General features: G+C 37.1%; 1 protein-coding gene across 2 annotated transcripts; it reads right to left on the reverse strand.

Moving 5' to 3' along the window:
• Positions 1-1,058: 1,058 nt before the first annotated feature.
• LOC115437898 (uncharacterized) lies at positions 1,059-17,972 on the reverse strand. 2 transcript variants are annotated; one of them, XM_030161326.1, is made up of 11 exons: positions 17,909-17,972; positions 14,913-14,967; positions 11,572-11,766; positions 11,359-11,473; positions 10,778-10,871; positions 9,855-9,942; positions 9,599-9,723; positions 8,263-8,485; positions 5,341-5,437; positions 5,183-5,264; positions 1,059-2,812 (listed from the first exon to the last, which is right to left on the reverse strand). In XM_030161326.1, the coding sequence occupies exons 3-11, from the start codon at positions 11,705-11,707 to the stop codon at positions 1,850-1,852; spliced, it is 1,923 nt and encodes a 640-aa protein (XP_030017186.1). In that variant the 5' UTR covers positions 11,708-11,766; positions 14,913-14,967; positions 17,909-17,972; the 3' UTR covers positions 1,059-1,849. The 2 variants fall into 2 exon arrangements, with proteins under 2 accessions (XP_030017186.1, XP_030017262.1); XM_030161402.1 differs by lacking the exon at positions 11,359-11,473 and having other exon boundaries at positions 1,060-2,812.
• Positions 17,973-20,947: the final 2,975 nt, after the last annotated feature.

Below are 20,947 nucleotides of genomic sequence, written 5' to 3' on the forward strand. Positions count from 1 at the left end.
CAAATTTTTTTCAGGCCATATTGTTGAAGATAAAGATTGTAACACATGGACATTCAACTGTGAACCATTGACAAAAATATAGAAATAAATACTAGAAAAACAGTCCTGTTTAGTCTGTAGTTCAGCCTGCATGCCTACAGGACTGCAGTCAACATGTTGATCTCAATGATTTGTTGTTGATATAGCACAGCTAACATAGTCTGAGACCTGAGATTAGCTACACAATAAACTAGAACAATTTCCCGACTCCCCAAAACCGAGTCATAACTTCCAAACTGGTAAGCTAAGGCTAATATGATATTTTTCCCAAGGTGCACATTAACGCAGCTTTCATTTAAAAAAAAAAATAGTCCAGGCTACACATTAAACAGTCCTACTGTGACTGCTGTTTGAGTTTCCTGTTCCTACTGGAGAAACAGTCACAGCAGCAAAGGCACAATAAACTGAATATCTGGAAACAAATGTAAATTGTCAGTAAAATCAAGTGGAGTGAATGATTCCTCCTGTTTCCGATTCAATACATTCAAGTAATTTTAGAGAGGGGGGCTTGATAAGCCACAAAGGTTGAAGTCAATCCACTGTCCCGTCTCATCTGTGCAGGGACTACACAGTGGAGATGTGACCGTGGCTTGTACCTCTCTCTCTCTCTCTCTCTCTCTCTCTCTCTCTCTCTCTCTCTCTCTCTCTCTCTCTCTCTCTCTCTCTCTCTGCCCCTGAGACAGCGGACAGAGAAGCGTCATCAGACTCAACACACGTACGCGCTATAACAAGGACATGCGTACGGTAGATAACTGTGGCGTTTTTATACAGCCCTTTTCTTTTAAAAGTAAAAAGGGCACTTTTTCTACGATGCAAAAAGGGCAGGGACTCAAGCCCCCTTTGGGCCCTATGTATGCACGTGCCTGCTTTCTACTATGATAACCCTCAACTTTATTCTGAGCTATTATGAACAACTACACAATCAGTGAATTAAATAGAGCAAAATACATGATTTTCAATGAAAAATCGCAAAGTAAAAGGATAATACGACAAAAAAATGATGATTAATCATTTAAAAAAAGGTTAAATATGGAGAAAAAAAAAATCATTTGGAAACAGCCACAAAAGCAGCACTGGGTTTTTATGGGTTGAATGAATGAGAGAATTGTTCAGGTAATGACAGATTTACTGAAAGAGTCCATTTTCCTTTTCTCTAATTTAATACAATCTTTGAATTTACTCTGAGATTTTATGAACATCTACAAGCTCAGTAAATGAAATACAGGAAAATACCTGCATTTTACTAAAAAATGCAAAATACAGAGAATGATGTGATAAGTGGTGATAAGTCACTTAGAGAAGGTTAAATGTACGAGAAAAAAAAAGAATATTTGGAAGTTGTCAAATAGTTCTAGGTATTCAAAGGTAAAGTGAGGGCAGTGTTAACCACAGGTGCTTTCCGAGTACAGGCTGTACTAACTTTCATCAAAGGTCACATTTGTTAAAATCTTTTTTTTTTTTTTTTTTTCTGAGGTAAGAGGTGTTCATCACAGCCTTATTTAAAAACAAGACAGCAGTAACCATCTTAAAAACTTGTTTATGACATGCAGTAGTCCATTACATCTAATGCACAACCCTTCAAAAAGGATACCTGCTGCAGAAGAGTGGATGGATTTGAGTTTTGGAGACTTGTCTCGACCTTTTTAGATGTGCAAATCTGGACTAACACTGTATCTGGTTAATCTATATCATCTGTCACTCTAATAAACATCACTATATTATAGTTACTATATTATAGTACATGCTGTAATGACAAAGAATATTGCACAACACAGCGGATCGTACTGTTACTCCTCTGAACATGGTGACGTTAGTTCTCTTCCTGCGTCACTGGCAGATATCCGTCAGCAGAGGGCTCCAGCGAGCTGTTATGTGACATCACAGTCCGGTCTATCAGAGCCGCCAGTGGTCCAGGACCTGGACTGGACCCTGGTCTGGTGAAGTTTAGTGATGATGGGGTGAAAGAGGGTAAGAGTAAGACAGTAGGAGGATCAGACCGAGAGCATGTGGACGGAGTGGACAGGATGTGGTGGTGACTGAGCTGCTGGTCTCTGCTGATACCCTGGTCTGAATCCACACTCATGTCATCAGGGATCTCAACCTGCAGCTTCTGGACTTGCTCATAATCAGAGCAAACCTCAATCGACCCTTTATTAAAACTATCTCCACTGTTTGAATGACCAAATAACTTCTGAAGACAGTCTCCATTCCCTTCCTCCCACTGTTTCTTGCTTTCTGGCTCTTCTTCGAGGCTCTGTGTGATGCTGTCCGGCTCCAGACTCTCCTGACTCACCTCTTCTCCACTGCACATGCCTGAATCTACACTCTGCAGCCTGTTGCACTCAACCTGGACTTTCTCAACTTTCTCATAGTCTGAGATCACCGGAACAGCCTCACGATTATTGGCTTTAGAAAGCAACTGCATGATGTCTACGTTTTTCCCTCTTTGCTTTTCCACGCCCTGTTGTGGGTTTGTACTTTGGCCGTCACCCCCTGCAGGCCCATAAGGCGAGTCTGCAGCGCAGGGCTCCAGATTCCCTGCAGAGAGCGAACAGATGGGACGGACAGGACACAGCTGAGAGTAACTGGGGTTGGAGAAGCTGGAACTAGACGACTCCTGGGAGCACTCCCTGATGCTATTTTCCACGGAGAGCAGCTCTTGTTTGCATGGGGCGATGTCGTCCACAGCGCAGGTTACCTCTACAGAATCTATATCCAGAGGTTTTAAGAAGGAAAGGTACGACTCACTGGTGAAGAAAGAGCTTTGCCATTTCTGCAAAAGGGAAGATCAGAGTTAGAACTGTAAAAGATACAGATATAAGATGTTGGATCTGGGTACAAACATAGTTGTTGTTCTTGTTTTCATCTAAAATTACTCATCTTTAATCTTTTGGATCAAAAACACCACATGTCCTCTGACTAATGGGTTAGTTTACTCATCACACATATCACAGGATGTGGGCTGCACTTTTTTCTATGCCTTACTTTGGTGTGGGACTTTTTGTGTTACTTTTAATGCCACCTTTAGCACTATGTTCACAATGTAAAGTAAGAGGTTAGTATTTTTCAACTTGTGTCATAATTTTGCCCTTACAGTCACTTCTAAGTAAACGTTTTGAAAGGCTACTACTCTAACATAAAAGCATACTTATGATGTGCAAGTACTTTGCAACAATTTATTGTAAGTAGTTAATAAACTCTTTGAAAAACATCAGCAAATGGCTAATGCTTCTGGTTAAATAGTGAGTCCCCATTTGGGTTAATATTCAGCCTCCACTGTTTAACCCTCTGGTATCTGGGTGAGCATATTATGCACACTTTGCACTTCATGTTATAAAAGGCCATTTTATATTTCACAGTTTGTATTAGCTAAGAATTCAGAAGTTCTGTATTTTTGCATAATTTTTAAAATTCTAAACCCCTAAAATCAGCACATTTTACACAAAGTATAAATTACTACGCTAACACCCTTCTCCAGAGTTAGTAAAAAATGTGCACTGACAAATTTTAGAACTTAACATTTGACCTAGCACAAAAAATATAATGCATATTAACCAATGTTGCTGTTAATTATTGACATATGCCAGGCTTAAAACACACACACACAAAAAAAAAGAATAAACCAATTTTTATGATAAAAAAAATTTGCATCAAAAAATGTGGTTTGTTTACATTACAAACATGGCATTTAAAGGATTAAAATAGGACAGTTATTGAGTATTATTGTCTTTGGCTCAAGTTGATGAAATTAAAAAAAAAAGTTAAAAACAAACTATGAAACTAATTTTGACATTATTATGTCCCTTGTGCAGATTATGCGCTTTCAGTGATTAGGAAGGGCCTCTGTGGGTGGGATACTGGAGGATTAAAGCTCATTGTACCATAACATCATCACCACAACCACTGTTTTCATTATACAATACAATGGCTGTATATTTATAAAAATGTGGTTACATCTGACTACATTATTTCTCCATGTCTATGAAAAGAAACAGGTAATAATAATAAGTCATTGACGGCCACTCACTGACATGTTTCTGTAAATGTATGCAACTACTGGAGGCAGCAGTAAGAGCCAAAGAATGTGGCAATATGGTTAAAAAAAAAAACAAAAAAAAAAACAGAAGCTTCAATATTGAAATCACAATTTTTTTTTGTTTGTTTGTTTTTTTTTTTTTTTTTTTTCCACCAGTCAGCTTGATTATGACGTTTATGGAAATACTGTATGAAATTACTACAATGTGTTTTTTATGTTTCCTTATTTCATGGTTTGTTCATGATTCAGACGAAATTCTGACCATTTTGTCCTCTTTTGGATGATGAAACTGATGATCAGTGCAGCTATTTACAACATATATATGGAAAACTTGATGATAACATGATACAGATCTATAACCAATGAGCTTCACTTATTCTTTGAGTGATTCAGTCTGTGGAGACGTCGTATTGTCTGCGGTTTTGGTAACTCAGGGTGTTCTAATGCATGACTTCCCCTTCCTTAATTCTACTGAGCTTCCTCTGTCTTCTCCACCTGCCAGTATTCACGTACATCAGTTTTAACCCTTTATCGGAAAAGTGACTATTTTTGGTAATTTCCTAAAACATTAAATATACGGCCAATTCCGTGTCTCGTTAAGATCAAGAAGCATGTTGATTTTTATAACATTATACCATAATTCAGAGAGATTTTAAAGAAATTTTGAAGCTGTAAATAGTGAAAATGAGTGATTATTGTCAGTTTATGACCTTATAACAGTTATTTATTGCAAGTGTTTACTTTTTAGCAAGTGGTTTTCATACATATGTCTTTTTTTTATTATTATTATTATACAAAGGTCTTTTTCATGTATACATTGTTTCTTCTATAGATTTTATTGGGCTAAATCTGGGACCTCAGGTACCAAATTTCATGCCATCTCATGTGTAAATGTGTGCTGGTATGACAATAAAGTTCTTTGTATCCTTGAATAAACCTCTTATCTTACTTATAAACGTTTAGTAAATTATTTATGAGGACACTACTTATTGTAACCTAGAACCAACATTTTGAACACATACTGCAAAGTTTCAAACAAATGAAATAAATGTTACAGTCAAATGTATTTACAAAAGTTTTTCACGCTGGAAAATTTTATAAACTGACCTCAACATTTCCATCCTTCAAAAAGTTGGATTTGGCTGGATTAGGGAGGGGTGGTCCTCGAATCAACTTTATCACATAAACCCTAAAAAACAGAGTGACTGTTATAACTTGTAGTCTTCCATGTAACGTATCACAAAATGTGGGTTTCCTGTGCTTACCAGGTGGTTCTGTCAGTCTTAAAGATTAACATCAGAAACAAGGCAAATGGAGCAGCTGCTGCCGCGATCTTCCCCCAGACACCAAGTCCACTTTTAGCTAAGAAAGACAATGAATGTTAGCTAAGAAGAAAACACTACTGACTGTCCATAACAGATGTAATCTTTGCCTTTAACCATGTCATAATGTAAAAGTGAACATCCATGCTGTCATTTACTGTTGTTGGCTTCGCTTTCTATTCAGTGCACTGCTAAACTGTGTCTCTCAGTTCCTTAAACACATCCAGTCCTCATTCTAACACTTTACCTGTGATGATACAGAGCAGCGGATGTGGATGGAACTGATAAGTTACAATTCTTAACCCATAAAGACCCAAACAGCTACTGGCAACCAAAATTATTTACTGATGTAAACTGTTTAACACCTGGTGATCCATTAATCCTATCAATACATACAAATAATTGGTGTAAAATGCAGTTTGTAATTTTTCACGGTCATCAGATATGACCCATTTGGACGTTCAGAGGCTCCATAGTGAACGTGGAAACACTGTCATCTTCTATAACACTGACACACCAGGAAAACCCATGGAGTTGGATCAATGACAGTGGATGGACACACTTGTTTTATGTTCAGTTAATGATATATTTTGTTGAAAAAGTCACTTTCTCTTCAGTTTTCTCTCTTTCTAATATGATAACCCTTAACTTTATTCTGAGCTTTTATGAACAACTACATAATCAGTGAACTAAATAAAGCAAAATACAAGATTTTCAATGAAAAATCACAGAGTAAAAAGGATAATAATACAATAAATGGTGACAAATCATTAAAAAAACAAAAAGGTTAAATATAGAGAAAAAAATAATTTGGAAATTGCCACATAAGCAGCACTGGGTTTTTATGAGTTGAATGAATGAGAGAATTTCCCAGAAACAGAATAAGGATTTTATGAGGTGTTACACATTTTCTTCACGCACCCTTATATTAACGCACAGCAAACAATGTAATGAAATATTTTAGATAAGAAGAACTAAAACTTCACAATATTAGACAAAAAATGACAAAACAGTTTAAAAATAGAGGGAGAAAAAAGAAACAAGATCTTACAATAAGAGAAATACAGTATGACTATGTACATGTGTAGCGTCTGTATGTTCATTTTTCGAAGATGAAAAATGCCCCCCCCCCCCAAACCGCCACAAAGGATGTCCATATAAGTGTGGCAGGAGGATTTGCTCCTCCCTTCCCCCCGTGTGCCAAATCGGCATTGATTGAAGGGAGGCGCTACCTGCCGTATATATACGCAAGTGAAACTACTTTCTCTCCTTTCGCTCTTCCTCATCAGCAGCAGCGTTGGCTGTGTGGCGGTTCTTTTTAAAATCCAGTGCAACGCTGGTGGCTGGTCGGCGAGGCTGAAAAGGTAAGCCGCTTTCAATCCACCGTTGGTCGGTTGCGCGAAAGCATTCTAGTACCTCCTCATTTATTATGTTACCATTCGTTGTAGTGCGACTGACTTCCTGAACAGCGTGTGGAAGCGTGTTTGCTTGTTGGCGTCTCATCGGGTGTGTGTATACGGGTAGGTCGCCGTTGTCCGTCTGTCGGTGCAGTTTTGTCCTTGTTGCCTGGCTCCCGGAGCCAATTATGTTCTTGTTTATGCTGCAGTGTGGTGAAGCCGGGTTTAAGAAAGAGTTCCACTCTGCACGTAACGTGACTGTGGAGCCGGCGGACATTCCCAGAGTCCACCACCGCCATTTCCTTCACCCTCCGAAGCACTGCTGTTCTGGCTGTTTTGACCGACTTTATGATTTTATTTTAATCTTGCATCCGTGGCCCCTGTGCGGAGCGACACGGATGCGCCATCCCCCTCTTCGGCGTTTCCTTTTCATTTGGTTAATTTGTATTCCGTTGTGTTAAGTGTTTGTTTGTTTGTGTTATATTGAATTGGTTTTGTTGAATCTTTTGTTACAATATCTTCATTTGTTTTGTTAGTGTATTATTGGGTTGTGTTTTATTATAATTGTATGCATTCCATTTGTGTTTCATTGAATCTTGGTTTATTGAGTTCCTCTTTCTTTTTGTATGGTTAATTTGCTTATTATATTGCATTTTTTTGCTTAGTAAGTTTTGTGTTAGTTGAATCTCTTGTGTGTGTGTGTGTGTGTGTATGTATATATGTATGTAATTTTTTTTTTCCTTTTGGTTTAGTGTTTGTCTATTAGTTTGTTATTGTGTTTTGTTTAATTTTGTGTATTATAGTCTGATTGTTTTTTTTCTTTACTTTAGTTGAGGGGTTGGGGGCAGCACGTGGCCTTTTTTTAATTGTTCTCTTTTCTTTTGAACAGGTGCCGTGGGCCTAGGGTGGCAGCGTGATCCCTGGTGGTGGAATTTTCTTCACAAAGCTTCCAGTTTTGTTGGTGTGCAGTTCACGGGTGTTGGTTTGCGGTTCCCTTCTTTTATATTTTGTTGGATCCCTGCCATAGTGGTAAGCCCCGGCCCTGTTCACCCGTATGGGCCACGTGCTAGCTTTTTAATTGTTTTTTAATAGCAGTCTTTTTAATAATAATTGTTCAATAAATTGTTTTAAATCGAAACAGTCTACGCCCCTGTGGTATTGTTTTCAATTCGAACCTGTGAGCCTCCTACTAATTTCCTGGGGTGTAATTCCCCAGGTGGCGTTGTCACCCGACTTCATCCTCCATCTCTCTCTTGCTACATAAGGAATTGTATATTATTCCCTCAGCAATTTACCCAGGGTGCACCTGCAGCATGGACCCATCACACATGAACGGCAAGGCTTAAACTGAAATGGCTTCATTAATATTCAGCCTTTACCTGTTTGTTTAGTTCTCCATACAGGTGTCAGGAAATTTTTTTTTTTATGCTCAGCCACCTTTAAAGCTTTAAAATCCATCAACATTTACCTGATTTTTGTTTAGTTCTTCCTACAAGTGACACCCATGATGCAGTGGGGCTCCAGTCGCTCCATGTTGAAAAGATGGAAGAACCGGTAGCCAAGGGAATTTCAGTTCTTACTCGAATACGTGCCCTGTAGCTCTCATCTTGTATCAGTGTGTCTGGGTTTAGCTCTGCTGCACAGTTATCATTACATCTGGTTTGTTTCATCTCCTTCTGCACAGAGGGATCCTAATAAAAACAGAATTTTTATGTTGTCTGTTAATTTAATCTTCATTTCCAACAAGTCATGGATCATTTCTACTCATAACTCCACATGGCATTACACAAATCTAAAAAATAAAGTAAAATTTAAAAAGAAAATAATAATTATTATTATTATTGGTGGTGCCTGGTACAATAAACCCCACCCCTTGCAAGTATTGTAGTTTATTTGGGTATCAATCCAGCTGATGTCATCGTGTGTGTGTGGTGATGTCAGCATATCAATTGCCTCTATATATGAGCCAAGTTTGAAGTAAATTGAAACAAAATTGATGCTTTTATAGATATTTGAAATTGTGCCAATTATAAGTAAATAGGAGAAGAAAAAATATTTTTAAAAAATTCATAAAATGAGAAATTTGACCTACTTTTCTCAAAATGTGCTGGCATCTATTCTGGGTCACTGGTAATCTATAACCCCAATTTTGTATGAATTCAACCAATAGTTTTGCTGCTACAGACATTTGAAATTCCACCTATTAAAAGGAAATGGGGGGGGAAAAAAAAAAAAGATTTTGAAAATTCATTAAAAAATTTAACTTTGACGTAATTTTCTCAAAATGTACCTAATGTGATCTATTCTGGGTCACTGACAATCTATAAACCCAAGATTGGTATGAATTCAGCTAGTTGTTTTGCTGCCACAGACATTTGAAATTTCATTCATTATAAGTAAATAGGGGAAAAAAAGATTTTTAAAAAAAATTCATTAAAAAATTGAACTTTGACCTACTTTTGCCAAAATGTAATGAGATCTATTCTGCATCACTCAATCTATAAACCCAATTTAGTACGACTTCGACCAATAGTTGTGCTGTTAGAGTGCTAAAAAACAAGCAAAGAAACAAACCAAACTAAAAACAATACCCCTTGCCTCCCCTTCCAGAGCCAGGTTTATACTATAAAGAACAATTATGTACAACAAATAACAAGTAATTGTCTGAACTGAGTGGAGCATTAATGGACATTTTATATCATATAGGCTACATACATACATATATATACAGTATCTAATGTTTATTGCAGAGTTAGTCATGAATAAATACATATAAATAACAACAAAGGCAGTTAAGCACTCACACTCCATGACTGATCCTCTTGTTTCCACTGCATCTGGAATTCAAGTCCAAGTTTTCTGAGCTTAGCAGGGATCCACTGAACAGTGGTTAGATTAACACTTGGTTTTTCTGGAGGCTTCAGCTTCACTGCAGTATCACACACACACACACACACACATACACATACATACACATACACACAGATGCGCACTTTCCAGATCATGATGAACAAACCATCAGGTAAATCTAGAGGACGTGGTGTTATCCACTGTACTCACCGTGATTAACTGGGATGTATCTGAGCTTCACACTCTGGTTCCAACGGCTGCAGCTCAGACTGAGCCACACAATACTCTTCGTACTGATCTGAGGGAATATAATATTGCCCTTAGACATTAAACTTAATGCCTTAACCTATAAAGACCCATATAGTTCACAAAATCACAGGTTCAAAGTTATAGTAAAGTGATAACAGTTATAGTAGTCAGAACAACAATATAAGTAAAAAGTAAAAGCGATAAGAGAACTAAATTACTAACTAGAAGCACTCGGAGAGCGCAGACCTCCGCCAAGGCTGATCAGTGGCCCCCCGTGGGCCCCCCCACCCCCGATCACCACCAAAATTTAATCATTTCTTCCTTATCCCATTTCCAACAAACCCTGAAAATTTCATCCAAATCTGTCCATAACTTTTTGAGTTATGTTGCACACTAACGGACAGACAAACAAACAGACAAACAAGCCCTGGCAAAAACATAACCTCCTTGGTGGAGGTAATAATAATAATAATAATAATAATAATAATAATAATAATAATAATAATAATAAACCCTCTGGTGGTGGTAAACTACATATGTATCCACAGTTGCACTGGGGCAGACTGACAGAAGCGTGGCTGCCAATTCATGCCTACGGCCCCTCCGACCACCACCAAACATTCATACGCATTCATACACCAGTGTGAGTGGCACTGCAGGCAAGGAGGGTGAAGTGTCTTGCCCACAGACACAACGGACTGACTAGGATAGAGCGGGATTCGAACCGCCAACCCTTCCGTTATTGGGCGACCCCCTCTACCACCTAAGCCATGGCCAACACCTATTATTATTATTATTATTATTATTATTATTATTATTATTATTATTATTATTATTATTATTATTATTATTATTATTATTATTATTGAACTTTTCAAACTCACTTTGCCAAACGACTTGAAGTCCAGGTTACATGTGTTAAGCTGTGGTTTGGAACTGTCAGTGACTTTCATTGTACAGTCGCTTGTATACCGTAACCTGCAGTGGCAAACACAAGAGCAAAAAAAAAAAAAATAAGAAGAAGAAGAATAGTATAATTACAGCAAATAAAGAAATACTAGTACTGGTAATCTGATAATTTCTCATTAACTGTCTTAAAAATAAAGAAATGAGAAAAAACAAACAAACAAACAACACCACCAACCCCCCCACCCCCGTAATTTCTCAGGTGAGCTCTCTCTGACCCTGGTGCTCACTGTGTATGTGTGTGTGTGCGTGTGCGTGTGCGTGTGCGTGTGCGTGTGTGTGTGTGTGTGTGTGTGAGTGAACTGATACAATTACTGATACTACCACTGATGCTACTACTACTACTACTACTACTACTACTGCTACATATTTCTATGTCATCTAACATGTTGTGAAGGTTAAATTATTCCAATGTAGGATACATGGATAAGAGTTTTGTCTGTGCTTGTATTGACACTAAATCTTCGCCCGTGGTTTATAAAATCTGGTCTGTCCTTACCTTCTGCCGTGTAACATTTCAGCATGTATTGCACAGCTGTCTGTGTGGTCAGACTCATATTTTCTATTCCACACACAGTCTACTATGTCGCTGTAGTCATTGTAGCAAGTTAGGTCTGTAGAAAACAGTGATGACAGAGGAATGTACAATCGATAAGGGTGGTAGATAAATATAGGCCAATTAAGCAAAAAAGTTTCCTAAAATGTAACATACTGTATTCTGGAAAGGTGGGACTCTCCTCCATCTGGACAACAAAGACCTGAAGCAATGCAATATGAAGCAACAACAGAAGCGTTCTCTTATTTCTCTCCATCATCAGAGTTGGATATGGCAACGACTGGGAATTCATTCAATTTGATGGATGTTTTGCTCCAGGATGGAACTCACGTCTTTCTCCTTTTTCTCATTCTGTGGATGGAAAATGAAAGATGCTGATAAATACCATCAATAGCTTTATCCCTCTATACTTTTTGTGGCATTTCTCAAACTGCAGGTGGTCACACACCCGGACAGACCAAAAAAAAAAAAAAAAAAAGCTTCCCAGAGAAATAAATATAGAAATAGAAACGTTTCACATCCCTCCTCTGTATATACAGTTTGGACAAAACACCTGTTTCATTCACATCCTCAAATAATAACAAGTTGAGATGGTGCAAATTATAACAAGCAAAACAACATTACTGAAATATACTTGATTTGTATGTCATTGGAGGCTGCAACATTTTCAATAAAAATTGAGATATGGGCAATTTAGGTTGATCCACTGGTGTGAATAGATAACTGTAGGTACAAAAGCAGCGTCCAGGAGAGGTCTAGTCCTCCAAGAGGATCTAGGATCACTAGAGAGAAAAATATTAACCCATAAAGACCCAGTGCTACTTATGTGGCAGTTCCAAAGTACTTTTTTCTCTATATTTAACTTCTCTTAAGTGATTTATCACCATTTTTTATAATATTATACTCTGTATTTTGTAGATTTTCAGTGAGTATCAGGTATTTTCCTACATTTAATTTACTGATCATATAGATGTTTAGAAAAGCTCATATTAAAGTGGAGGGTTATTACATCAGAAACAGAGATAACTGAAGAAAAAGTTACTTTTTCAGTAAAATATATCATTAACTGAACATAAACCAAGTGTGTCCATCCACTGTCATTGATCCAACTCCATTGGTTTTACTGGTGAATCAATGTTGTAGAAGATGACGGTGTTTCCACATTCACCACGGAGCCTCTGAACGTCCAAATGGATCATATCTGATGACCATGAAAAGATGACAAACTGTATTTTACACCAATTATTTATATGTATTGATAGGATTAGTGGATCAACAGGTATTAAACAGTTTAGATCAGTAGATGGTTTGGTAACACTTTACAATAAGTACACACTATGAAGCATTAGTTAAGCATTAACAAATACTGAATTCATTATTTATAAAGCATATTTCTGACATGAATACTCATTAGTATATGGTTTAAAAGCACAGTTATAAATGTTTTATTCATCATTCATAATCATAATCATTCATCATTTAATCATGCAGTGTGTTTTAAAAATCCCATGTGCTGTGTTGTTTCCTTTGTTAGAATAACTGAGACTTTTGTGAGTCTTTAGACATTGCCAACCTTTAAATATCATTTGTAAATGCTTTATATGACATAGATAGTGCACACTTTAGATGAGCTCACACCATATACTTAATTAATGAGGAGTAAGTGCTTTATAACTACCTGAAATAATGAATTCCTGTATTAAGATCTGTTTACAGGACATCTATTGGAAAATAAATGTGTGAGTTAGTATAAAACACACACTAATATATTCACTAACCATTAGTACATGTCTGAATAGTGTACGTGTGAGCATAAATGTACATCATAACTGGTTTGTAAGTGATGCAATACTAAATTTTTAAATGCTGAATCCATAATTTATAAAGTATGAAAATACAATCATTAAGCACATTGTAGATGAGTTTATTAATGATGAGTAAAACCATTGTAACTGTGCTGATAAACCATATACTAATGAGTATTCATGTCAGAAATATGCTTTATAAATGATGAATTCAGTATTTATTAATGCTTAACTAATGCTTCACAGTGTGTACTTATTATAAAGTGTTACCGATGGTTTTGGTTGCCAGTGGCTGTTTGGGTCTTTATGGGTTAAAATGTCTAACAATGATCTTTCTTAATGAATACAAAAAATGATGTCAGTGTATTTATTCCTGTATGGTGCAGAACAGAATCAAAAGATTCAAGGGATGGGTGTGTATTTCAGTGTGTAAATTAGTGATGTCCCGATCTGGCTTTTTTTGATTCCGATCCGATTTTTAGGAGTAGTTTTGCCAATCTGTATTGGTATTGATATTGATATTGGTATTGATTTATCTTCAGTTAATGATATATTTTGCCAAAAAAGGTGAGATTTTTTGCAAAAAAAAAAAAAAAATTGCAAAAAAAAATGCAAAAAAAATTGCAAAAAAAAAAAAAAAAAAAAAAAAAATATATGTATACACACACACACACACATATATATGTATATGTATATGTATAAAATGCAAAAGATAATGTCATAATAAATGATGACAAATCAGTTAGGAAAGGTAAAATGTTGAGGAAAATTTAGAAGTCTCAACAAAAAGTATTGTAGGTCTTTCAGGGTTAGGACTGGAGCAAAATTTCTTTTGTTTTAAACTGGCAATATTTTTGCTTTTTTAAATAGAATCATGCATTTTCAAACATTTCCTTGTGGTCTACATAAACTGTAAATGCTCTGCTTGGGTCTGAATTCTTCATTAATTCAACTCCACAGGTCCATCTTCAACCCTGTTTCTGAGTCATGACACTAGAAAGGCTATTTTGAGCGCTGGCCCTTTAAATGCACATGACCCCATCCCCTCCAGGTTATTGTCTGCGCTGCTCTGTCCAGTTCAGCCACTTGAGTTTGTTAATACAACCAATAACTGAACATTTTAGGTACTCGGCTCAAAGTCTGGACATATTTTCAGTATGGACTACAACCACTGCTGCTGACAATTATGGCGTACTCGTACTCGTGTTCGTCGGAAGTCTTGACCTTATATGTGCAAATGTCGTGACGTAACCAGTTATAAAATGCAACAGATTAAGAAGGAATTAAAACAGGTTGTAGAAATCCACTCAATTTTTGCCAAAATTAATATAAAGATAGCTTTGCAGCACCTGGAGGGTTCAAATTCAAACTTTATGAACTATTAGGGTCCAAATACATAAATGAATGAACCAAAGACTAATAACAGTGGGTTTAGCAAAATATGACTACCTTAAAATCTCATAAAAATAAATGACAACGCTAAAAAGAAGGTGATATTTTACTGTTGGAACTAATTGTTGGTTGCTGGAACAGGCAATCACAGAAAGAGGAATGAACTTTTTTTTTGTTGGAAGACTCAAGATTGAAAATGAAATTCTGGATGAGAATTTGTTTTGTTTTAGGTCTCACATACTAGATCTTGATACCAGTGCAATAAAATGCAAAACTCTGAAGTAAACTAAAGTGTCTTACCTGAAGTTGCACAGGCTGCAAGTGTCACTTTCATCCCATTTGAAAGAAACTGTTCCTGTGATAAGAAAAGGAATATTCTTGAAATTTTTGTCAGCCCACTACAAACAAATTTAATTTTGATTCAAGATCAAGTTTCATCCTCTTTTACACTGTGGTTTTAGACATCGCACCTTTATTTCTCTAAAGCCTCATTCAGTCACACCCTATTGAGACCACAGAAACCCAGGATATCAACGTGTTTTGTTTTTTTTTTTCCTCTGGCAGATTCTCCGGTCATCGGATGTGGTTTCATGTTTTGTTTTGTTTTTTTCTCAGAACCAAATTTTCCACAGGTGCACTTCCTGCTTACAACATTTCTCGTTCTTAAAACAGCATTTTTCATTCTAGGTCATGAGCTCAATGTTGATAACCACTAGCTTATCTTCATTTTAAAGAAACATGTTATCATGCCAGTAATCAGAAAGAATATGTACTTAAATCATCTTTTCTTTCACCTTATGTTATGTTAAAGCACCTGAATTATCTGAGCCTGACTCTTGATATGACTATTTTGCAGCAACTGGTCTTTACTAAACCTGGATTCAACTACTGTCAACAAACCAAACATATAACACTTCGTCTAAACATTGCACAGTTTTAGGAGTACGTGTTCATGTGCATGTCTGGAGAAGCCTGCATTGCTTGGATACATTATTAAAAATCTTAATGAAGACATAGGGAAATGATAAAGACAATTTAAGTGTTTTACTGACATCCAGCTTCTCTCTACATCCAGTCAATTAACCATCAGTGCATATAACAGGGATTTTTCTATGATACAGCATTAATGATCTATTATGTCATCCACATGGAACATATCTGCTATCCATTGCGATGTTAATTTCACACATCACACTATACCCTAATAAGTCTCCCTGAAATAAAAGCCACTCACTGTAAAGTACATTGTCCTCGCATAAGGTGTGTTGTTAAATGTTTCAACATTTTTCTCATGCATTTGGTAATAAATTGATGGTCTTGAGGCCATTTGTGTTCCTAAATGACTAGACCTTTCATAGTGGCTGCTTCTGCACCAACTCATGTTCACATCTTGCAACTTGCATTTAATTGTTTAACTCATCATTGGCCCTAACTTTAATATTTTCTTAAATATATTACAGCCTTAATCTGAGGAAAGGCTGTATATTGACTAATGAAATGAAGCTGACAAGAAAAAACATGAACCATCATTTTAATATCATTACTTTCTTCTCTATTTCCCATGTTCCATATTGACTCATCTATATCCTTTTTTTTTTTTTTGGTTGTAGTATTTTACATTTGCTTTGAACAAACCAGGTTTCACTGGTCTTTGTAGTGACAGTGCCTCTACGTCTGACATTTGGGTTTCCCCTACTCTCCAACAGCAAACACTGCTGACGTTTCTGTCTGTCTGTCTCTTCCTCCTCTTTCTTTCTTCTCTCTCTCTAGTCTCAAACTAAATACACACTTAAACACAAACACAAGCCACATCCTTAACCACTTGTTTTCCCAGAAAGCTACCGTTATACCATTTCTTATAATAATGTGCTAAAAAGAGGCAATTCATCAGCTTCATCACTTTCCTGTCTTCCTGAGATGGGGGGGGGGGCAGCTCTGAGTAACTTTCACTACTAATTAGCTTAGTAACCCATATTAATACTGACTACTGATTTGTTACATTCAAAAGGCTATCAGGAAGGACCTTCATTAACCTTCTGGTGACAGATTAACTGATGCTGAACACATAATTAAGCTGATTTACTGTCTCTCACATTGTGGCTGTAGATTTGATCACTTATAAGAACCACAAACTATAAATAACTTGTGGTCAGATGAACCATAACATCACCTATCGATTTCTGATCTGCTGTTTTGAAGCAATTTATCTGTCACCATTTTTGGCTTTTTGAACTCAGAAGTGATTGTATTTGGACAAAAGAGACAAAGCTGACGAAGTGCGAGGGGTCTGAGCTGTCTGCAAGGGGTCATGGGTGAGCCAATGCTAAATGCTAGCTCACTAAAATGGTCAACTTTATCAAGCCCCATGTAAAAAAAAAAGTCATTTTACTCTCTTGTTATTGTTAGTCTAATCATTATTAATCAAAACTACAGTTAGAAAAATGTAACGTGTCATTACTAGAAAAGCACTTGGAGTGCAGACCTCCGCCAAGGAAGATCAGTCTCTCAGACAAACTCCACTAACAGACAAACAAAATAACAGACAGACAAACCCTGACAAAAACATAACCAGTAATAAAAGTGTAACTAACAGTGTTGTGCAAGTTACTTCTAAACTGTAATAAATTACTTGTCACTGTTATTTAAACATAATTCCCAACCTTACAATATTACTGTCTCAGAATTGTAATGTGTTACATGACTCCTGTATTACTTTTGAGTTACATACAGACTCTTGTCATAAATGTAAACTGTAATGCATTACTTTTGTAAGACGTTACTCTGGACACTGGTAACTAAATACTTAAACATGAACTCTAAAGGGAATTGTGTAGCTTCATTGTGATGAAACACATAAATACAGGTCAAAATACACATAAAAATTCATACATATAATTTAAAAAAATCTGCATTTCATTGGTGAGAATAGATTTACAATAGGAATTAAATCATTATGTTTCAATTAGCAGGTAATAGTTCACAAAAAGTTAATATTTATGACCTGGAATCTATTCATGTTTAATCAATGTCAAGATGAAGTGTGAAAAAGTTAGAATTATGAGTGTGTTGTGACATAGATTGTCACTTCCATCATCATCACTATTACTGTCACTGTCTGTAACCCACTTACGCTAAAACCACATACTCTGCTTTCGGAGGTACCTCATGAAAAAAACAAACTCTATCGTACTCATTATCATCATGCTTTATCATATCACTTCCTCTCACAGACTCTTTCATTCATTCATTACTATAAAAAAAGAAGTTGTGTTTAGTTTTGTTCTTTAAAAGCTTACCTGCTCAGTGTTGCTCTGTGAAAACGTCTCCTTCTTGGATGTGAATACACTTGTGCAATCTACACCTGTGACTGAAAAGTTTTATTTCCCCTCTAAAACCAACTTATCTCTTGTCAGCAATTGATTGACGTAAAGGAAATTTTCAGAGCAAAAAAATTGTTGTTAGTGGGTGAGGCAATTCATCTTTTACAAAAAGTGTGAGAAAACCCTATCTGCTGGTAACAGTTTCTTTTTTTTTTCGGGGGGGGGGGTTTCTGGCACTTTCCTTTCCTGTTTCACCTCTATGTGATACTTGAACTTCAGTTTTCATTGCAATAGAAATAGCTGTGATATACATTATGAGTCCGTCAGTTTAGACTGAGCAGAAACTCTGAATTATGACTCACTAAGATTGATCAAATTTGGTTGATATTTGGCTAATGCCTACATCAGCCTAGTTGCATCATTCCTAAGAAAATAAACAGCTTTATAGTTTTTGAGAAATGTTACTGAACAATGAACAAATTTCCTCAGAGTTAAAGTCTTAAAACAAGGAAGGTAGGAAGGAAAGTAGGATGGATGGATGGATGGATGGATGGATGGATGGATGGATGGATGGATGGATGGATGGATGGATGGATGGATGGATGGATGGATAGATAGATAGATAGATAGATAGATAGATAGATAGATAGATAGATAGATAGATAGATAGATAGATAGATAGATAGATAGATAGATAGCGCTGCATGAAAAACCAGATTATCGACCCCGTAAACGCCCGCCAACTTCAAAGATTCCCGGTAATTATCGTGAGTTTACAGAAAAGTTCAGCTGTGCCGGAAACTGCCGCAAACGGAGCCAACCGGGGAGGAGGAGCGGGGCGGGTGTGGGGGCGAGCGGGTGCGGGGGTTAACAGCTCGCAGAGGTGTGAAAGACCCTCATTTACATTTGAATGTCACTGGTGCCTGCCATGTCTGGCAACAGAGACACACATTGGATGTTTTTTTTCTTTTTTTTTTTCTTTTTATAGCATCCCATTGGATGTTACCACAAAGGACAGCTCACATGTGATTGGTCATCTGTGCAGCATTATAATATGCCCCACCCATTAAAAATATTATTATTATTGTTATTATTATGTTTATTATTCAGATATTTATTTACATATTTATTTATTGTTGCACGGTAATAATTCACATACTGAAAACATCACCACCAATATCAATTAAGAAAGAACACGACTGCCAAGATCATGTTAAAAAATAAAGACAAGCTTTAATAAAATGTAGAATGCAAAAAGCACACTTACATATTTAAGAAAACAGTGCCAACACTTTCAAATTAAACACACTTAGAATTTCCACAGTCAGTTCAGTCAGATGTGCTGTCCTCACAACATGTGACTGTGCAGCTACAACCACAAACAACAACACAGTAGAGTCCAAACAAGGCTTTGTGTTCTGAGCTGGAGCTTCTCCTTTACTTGACGTTTTCATTAACGTTTTTGTAACTGCAACATATAAAATACATCCAACTTAAATTACTAACAGACAGTTATTATTAATTACTCTACACACGTAATGCACTCACATCACTAGCTTGAATATCATAAACGTTAGCTTCATTACACGTTCACAGAACAGTTTCAATCAACCAACATCTAGAACCTAATGTTGTTTTCGGATATATACACTTACAAAGAAGAAAATTTTCCAAGGCACACAGTAGTAGACCACACTTAGCGAACATGAGTTTTTCTGAACTTTAACTGCAGAGAAAAGAACGAACGGAAATATACGGCAAAGATCATCTCTAGCAAAAGAGCGCTCACTCTGTATACAACCTGAGTGCACAGAGAACACAAAGATCCTTAAGGAGAAGACATCTCACTCCTATCAATTCTTAAGCCAACTGCATTTTAACAGATTTTAACTGATTTATCTATTATCAGCTTATTGTAACTTATGAAAGTAATTTATACAACGTATGAAATAAGTTTGATCTTTGACCTAAAAACATCACATCAGACAAGTGTTGGTGCCATCTTCTCTGAGGGTGGTCCAGTCCAGTCTTCTGTGGTGGTAGAACATATGTTGGTTCTGCTGTAGTGTCTGTGGTGGTAGAACACATGTTGGTTCTGCTGTAGTGTCTGTGGTGGTAGAACACGTGTTGGTTCTGCTGTAGTGTCTGTGGTGGTAGAACATGTGTTGGTTCTGCTCTAGTGTCTGTGGTGGTAGAACATGTGTTGGTTCTGCTCTAGTGTCTGTGGTGGTAGAACATATGTTGGTTCTGCTGTAGTGTCTGTGGTGGTAGAACATGTGTTGGTTCTGCTCTAGTGTCTGTGGTGGTAGAACATGTGTTGGTTCTGCTCTAGTGTCTGTGGTGGTAGAACATATGTTGGTTCTGCTGTAGTGTCTGTGGTGGTAGAACACGTGTTGGTTCTGCTGTAGTGTCTGTGGTGGTAGAACATGTGTTGGTTCTGCTCTAGTGTCTGTGGTGGTAGAACATGTGTTGGTTCTGCTCTAGTGTCTGTGGTGGTAGAACATATGCTGGTTCTGCTTTAGTGTCTGTGGTGGTAGAACATGTGTTGGTTCTGCTGTAGTGTCTGTGGTGGTAGAACATATGTTGGTTCTGCTGTAGTGTCTGTGGTGGTAGAACATGTGTTGGTTCTGCTCTAGTGTCTGTGGTGGTAGAACATGTGTTGGTTCTGCTCTAGTGTCTGTGGTGGTAGAACATATGCTGGTTCTGCTTTAGTGTCTGTGGTGGTAGAACATGTGTTGGTTCTGCTGTAGTGTCTGTGGTGGTAGAACATATGTTGGTTCTGCTGTAGTGTCTGTGGTGGTAGAACATGTGTTGGTTCTGCTGTAGTGTCTGTGGTGGTAGAACATGTGTTGGTTCTGCTGTAGTGTCTGTGGTGGTAGAACATGTGTTGGTTCTGTTGTAGTGTCTGTGGTGGTAGAACATATGCTGGTTCTGCTGTAGTGTGTGTTAGAGTGCAGCTCAAAGGTTAGAGAGCTCCAGACTCTGGAAGGATGGAGGCCTTACAGTCCACCCAGA

Source organism: Sphaeramia orbicularis, chromosome 1 (genome assembly GCF_902148855.1).
Source record: "Sphaeramia orbicularis chromosome 1, fSphaOr1.1, whole genome shotgun sequence".
NCBI classification, from domain to species: Eukaryota; Metazoa; Chordata; class Actinopteri; order Kurtiformes; family Apogonidae; genus Sphaeramia; species Sphaeramia orbicularis.

Bases quoted from the DNA above. Each gene is read 5' to 3' on its own strand.
- LOC115437898 (XM_030161326.1), bottom strand. From the start codon at position 11,707: ATGAATTCCCAGTCGTTGCCATATCCAACTCTGATGATGGAGAGAAAT. The intron at 9,943-10,777 runs GTGAGTTTGAAA...ATATTCCCTCAG, and splicing joins ACTTCAAGTCGTTTGGCAAA to ATCAGTACGAAGAGTATTGT. The intron at 5,438-8,262 runs GTAAATGTTGAT...TGTCTTTCTTAG, and splicing joins AAGAACTAAACAAAAATCAG to CTAAAAGTGGACTTGGTGTC.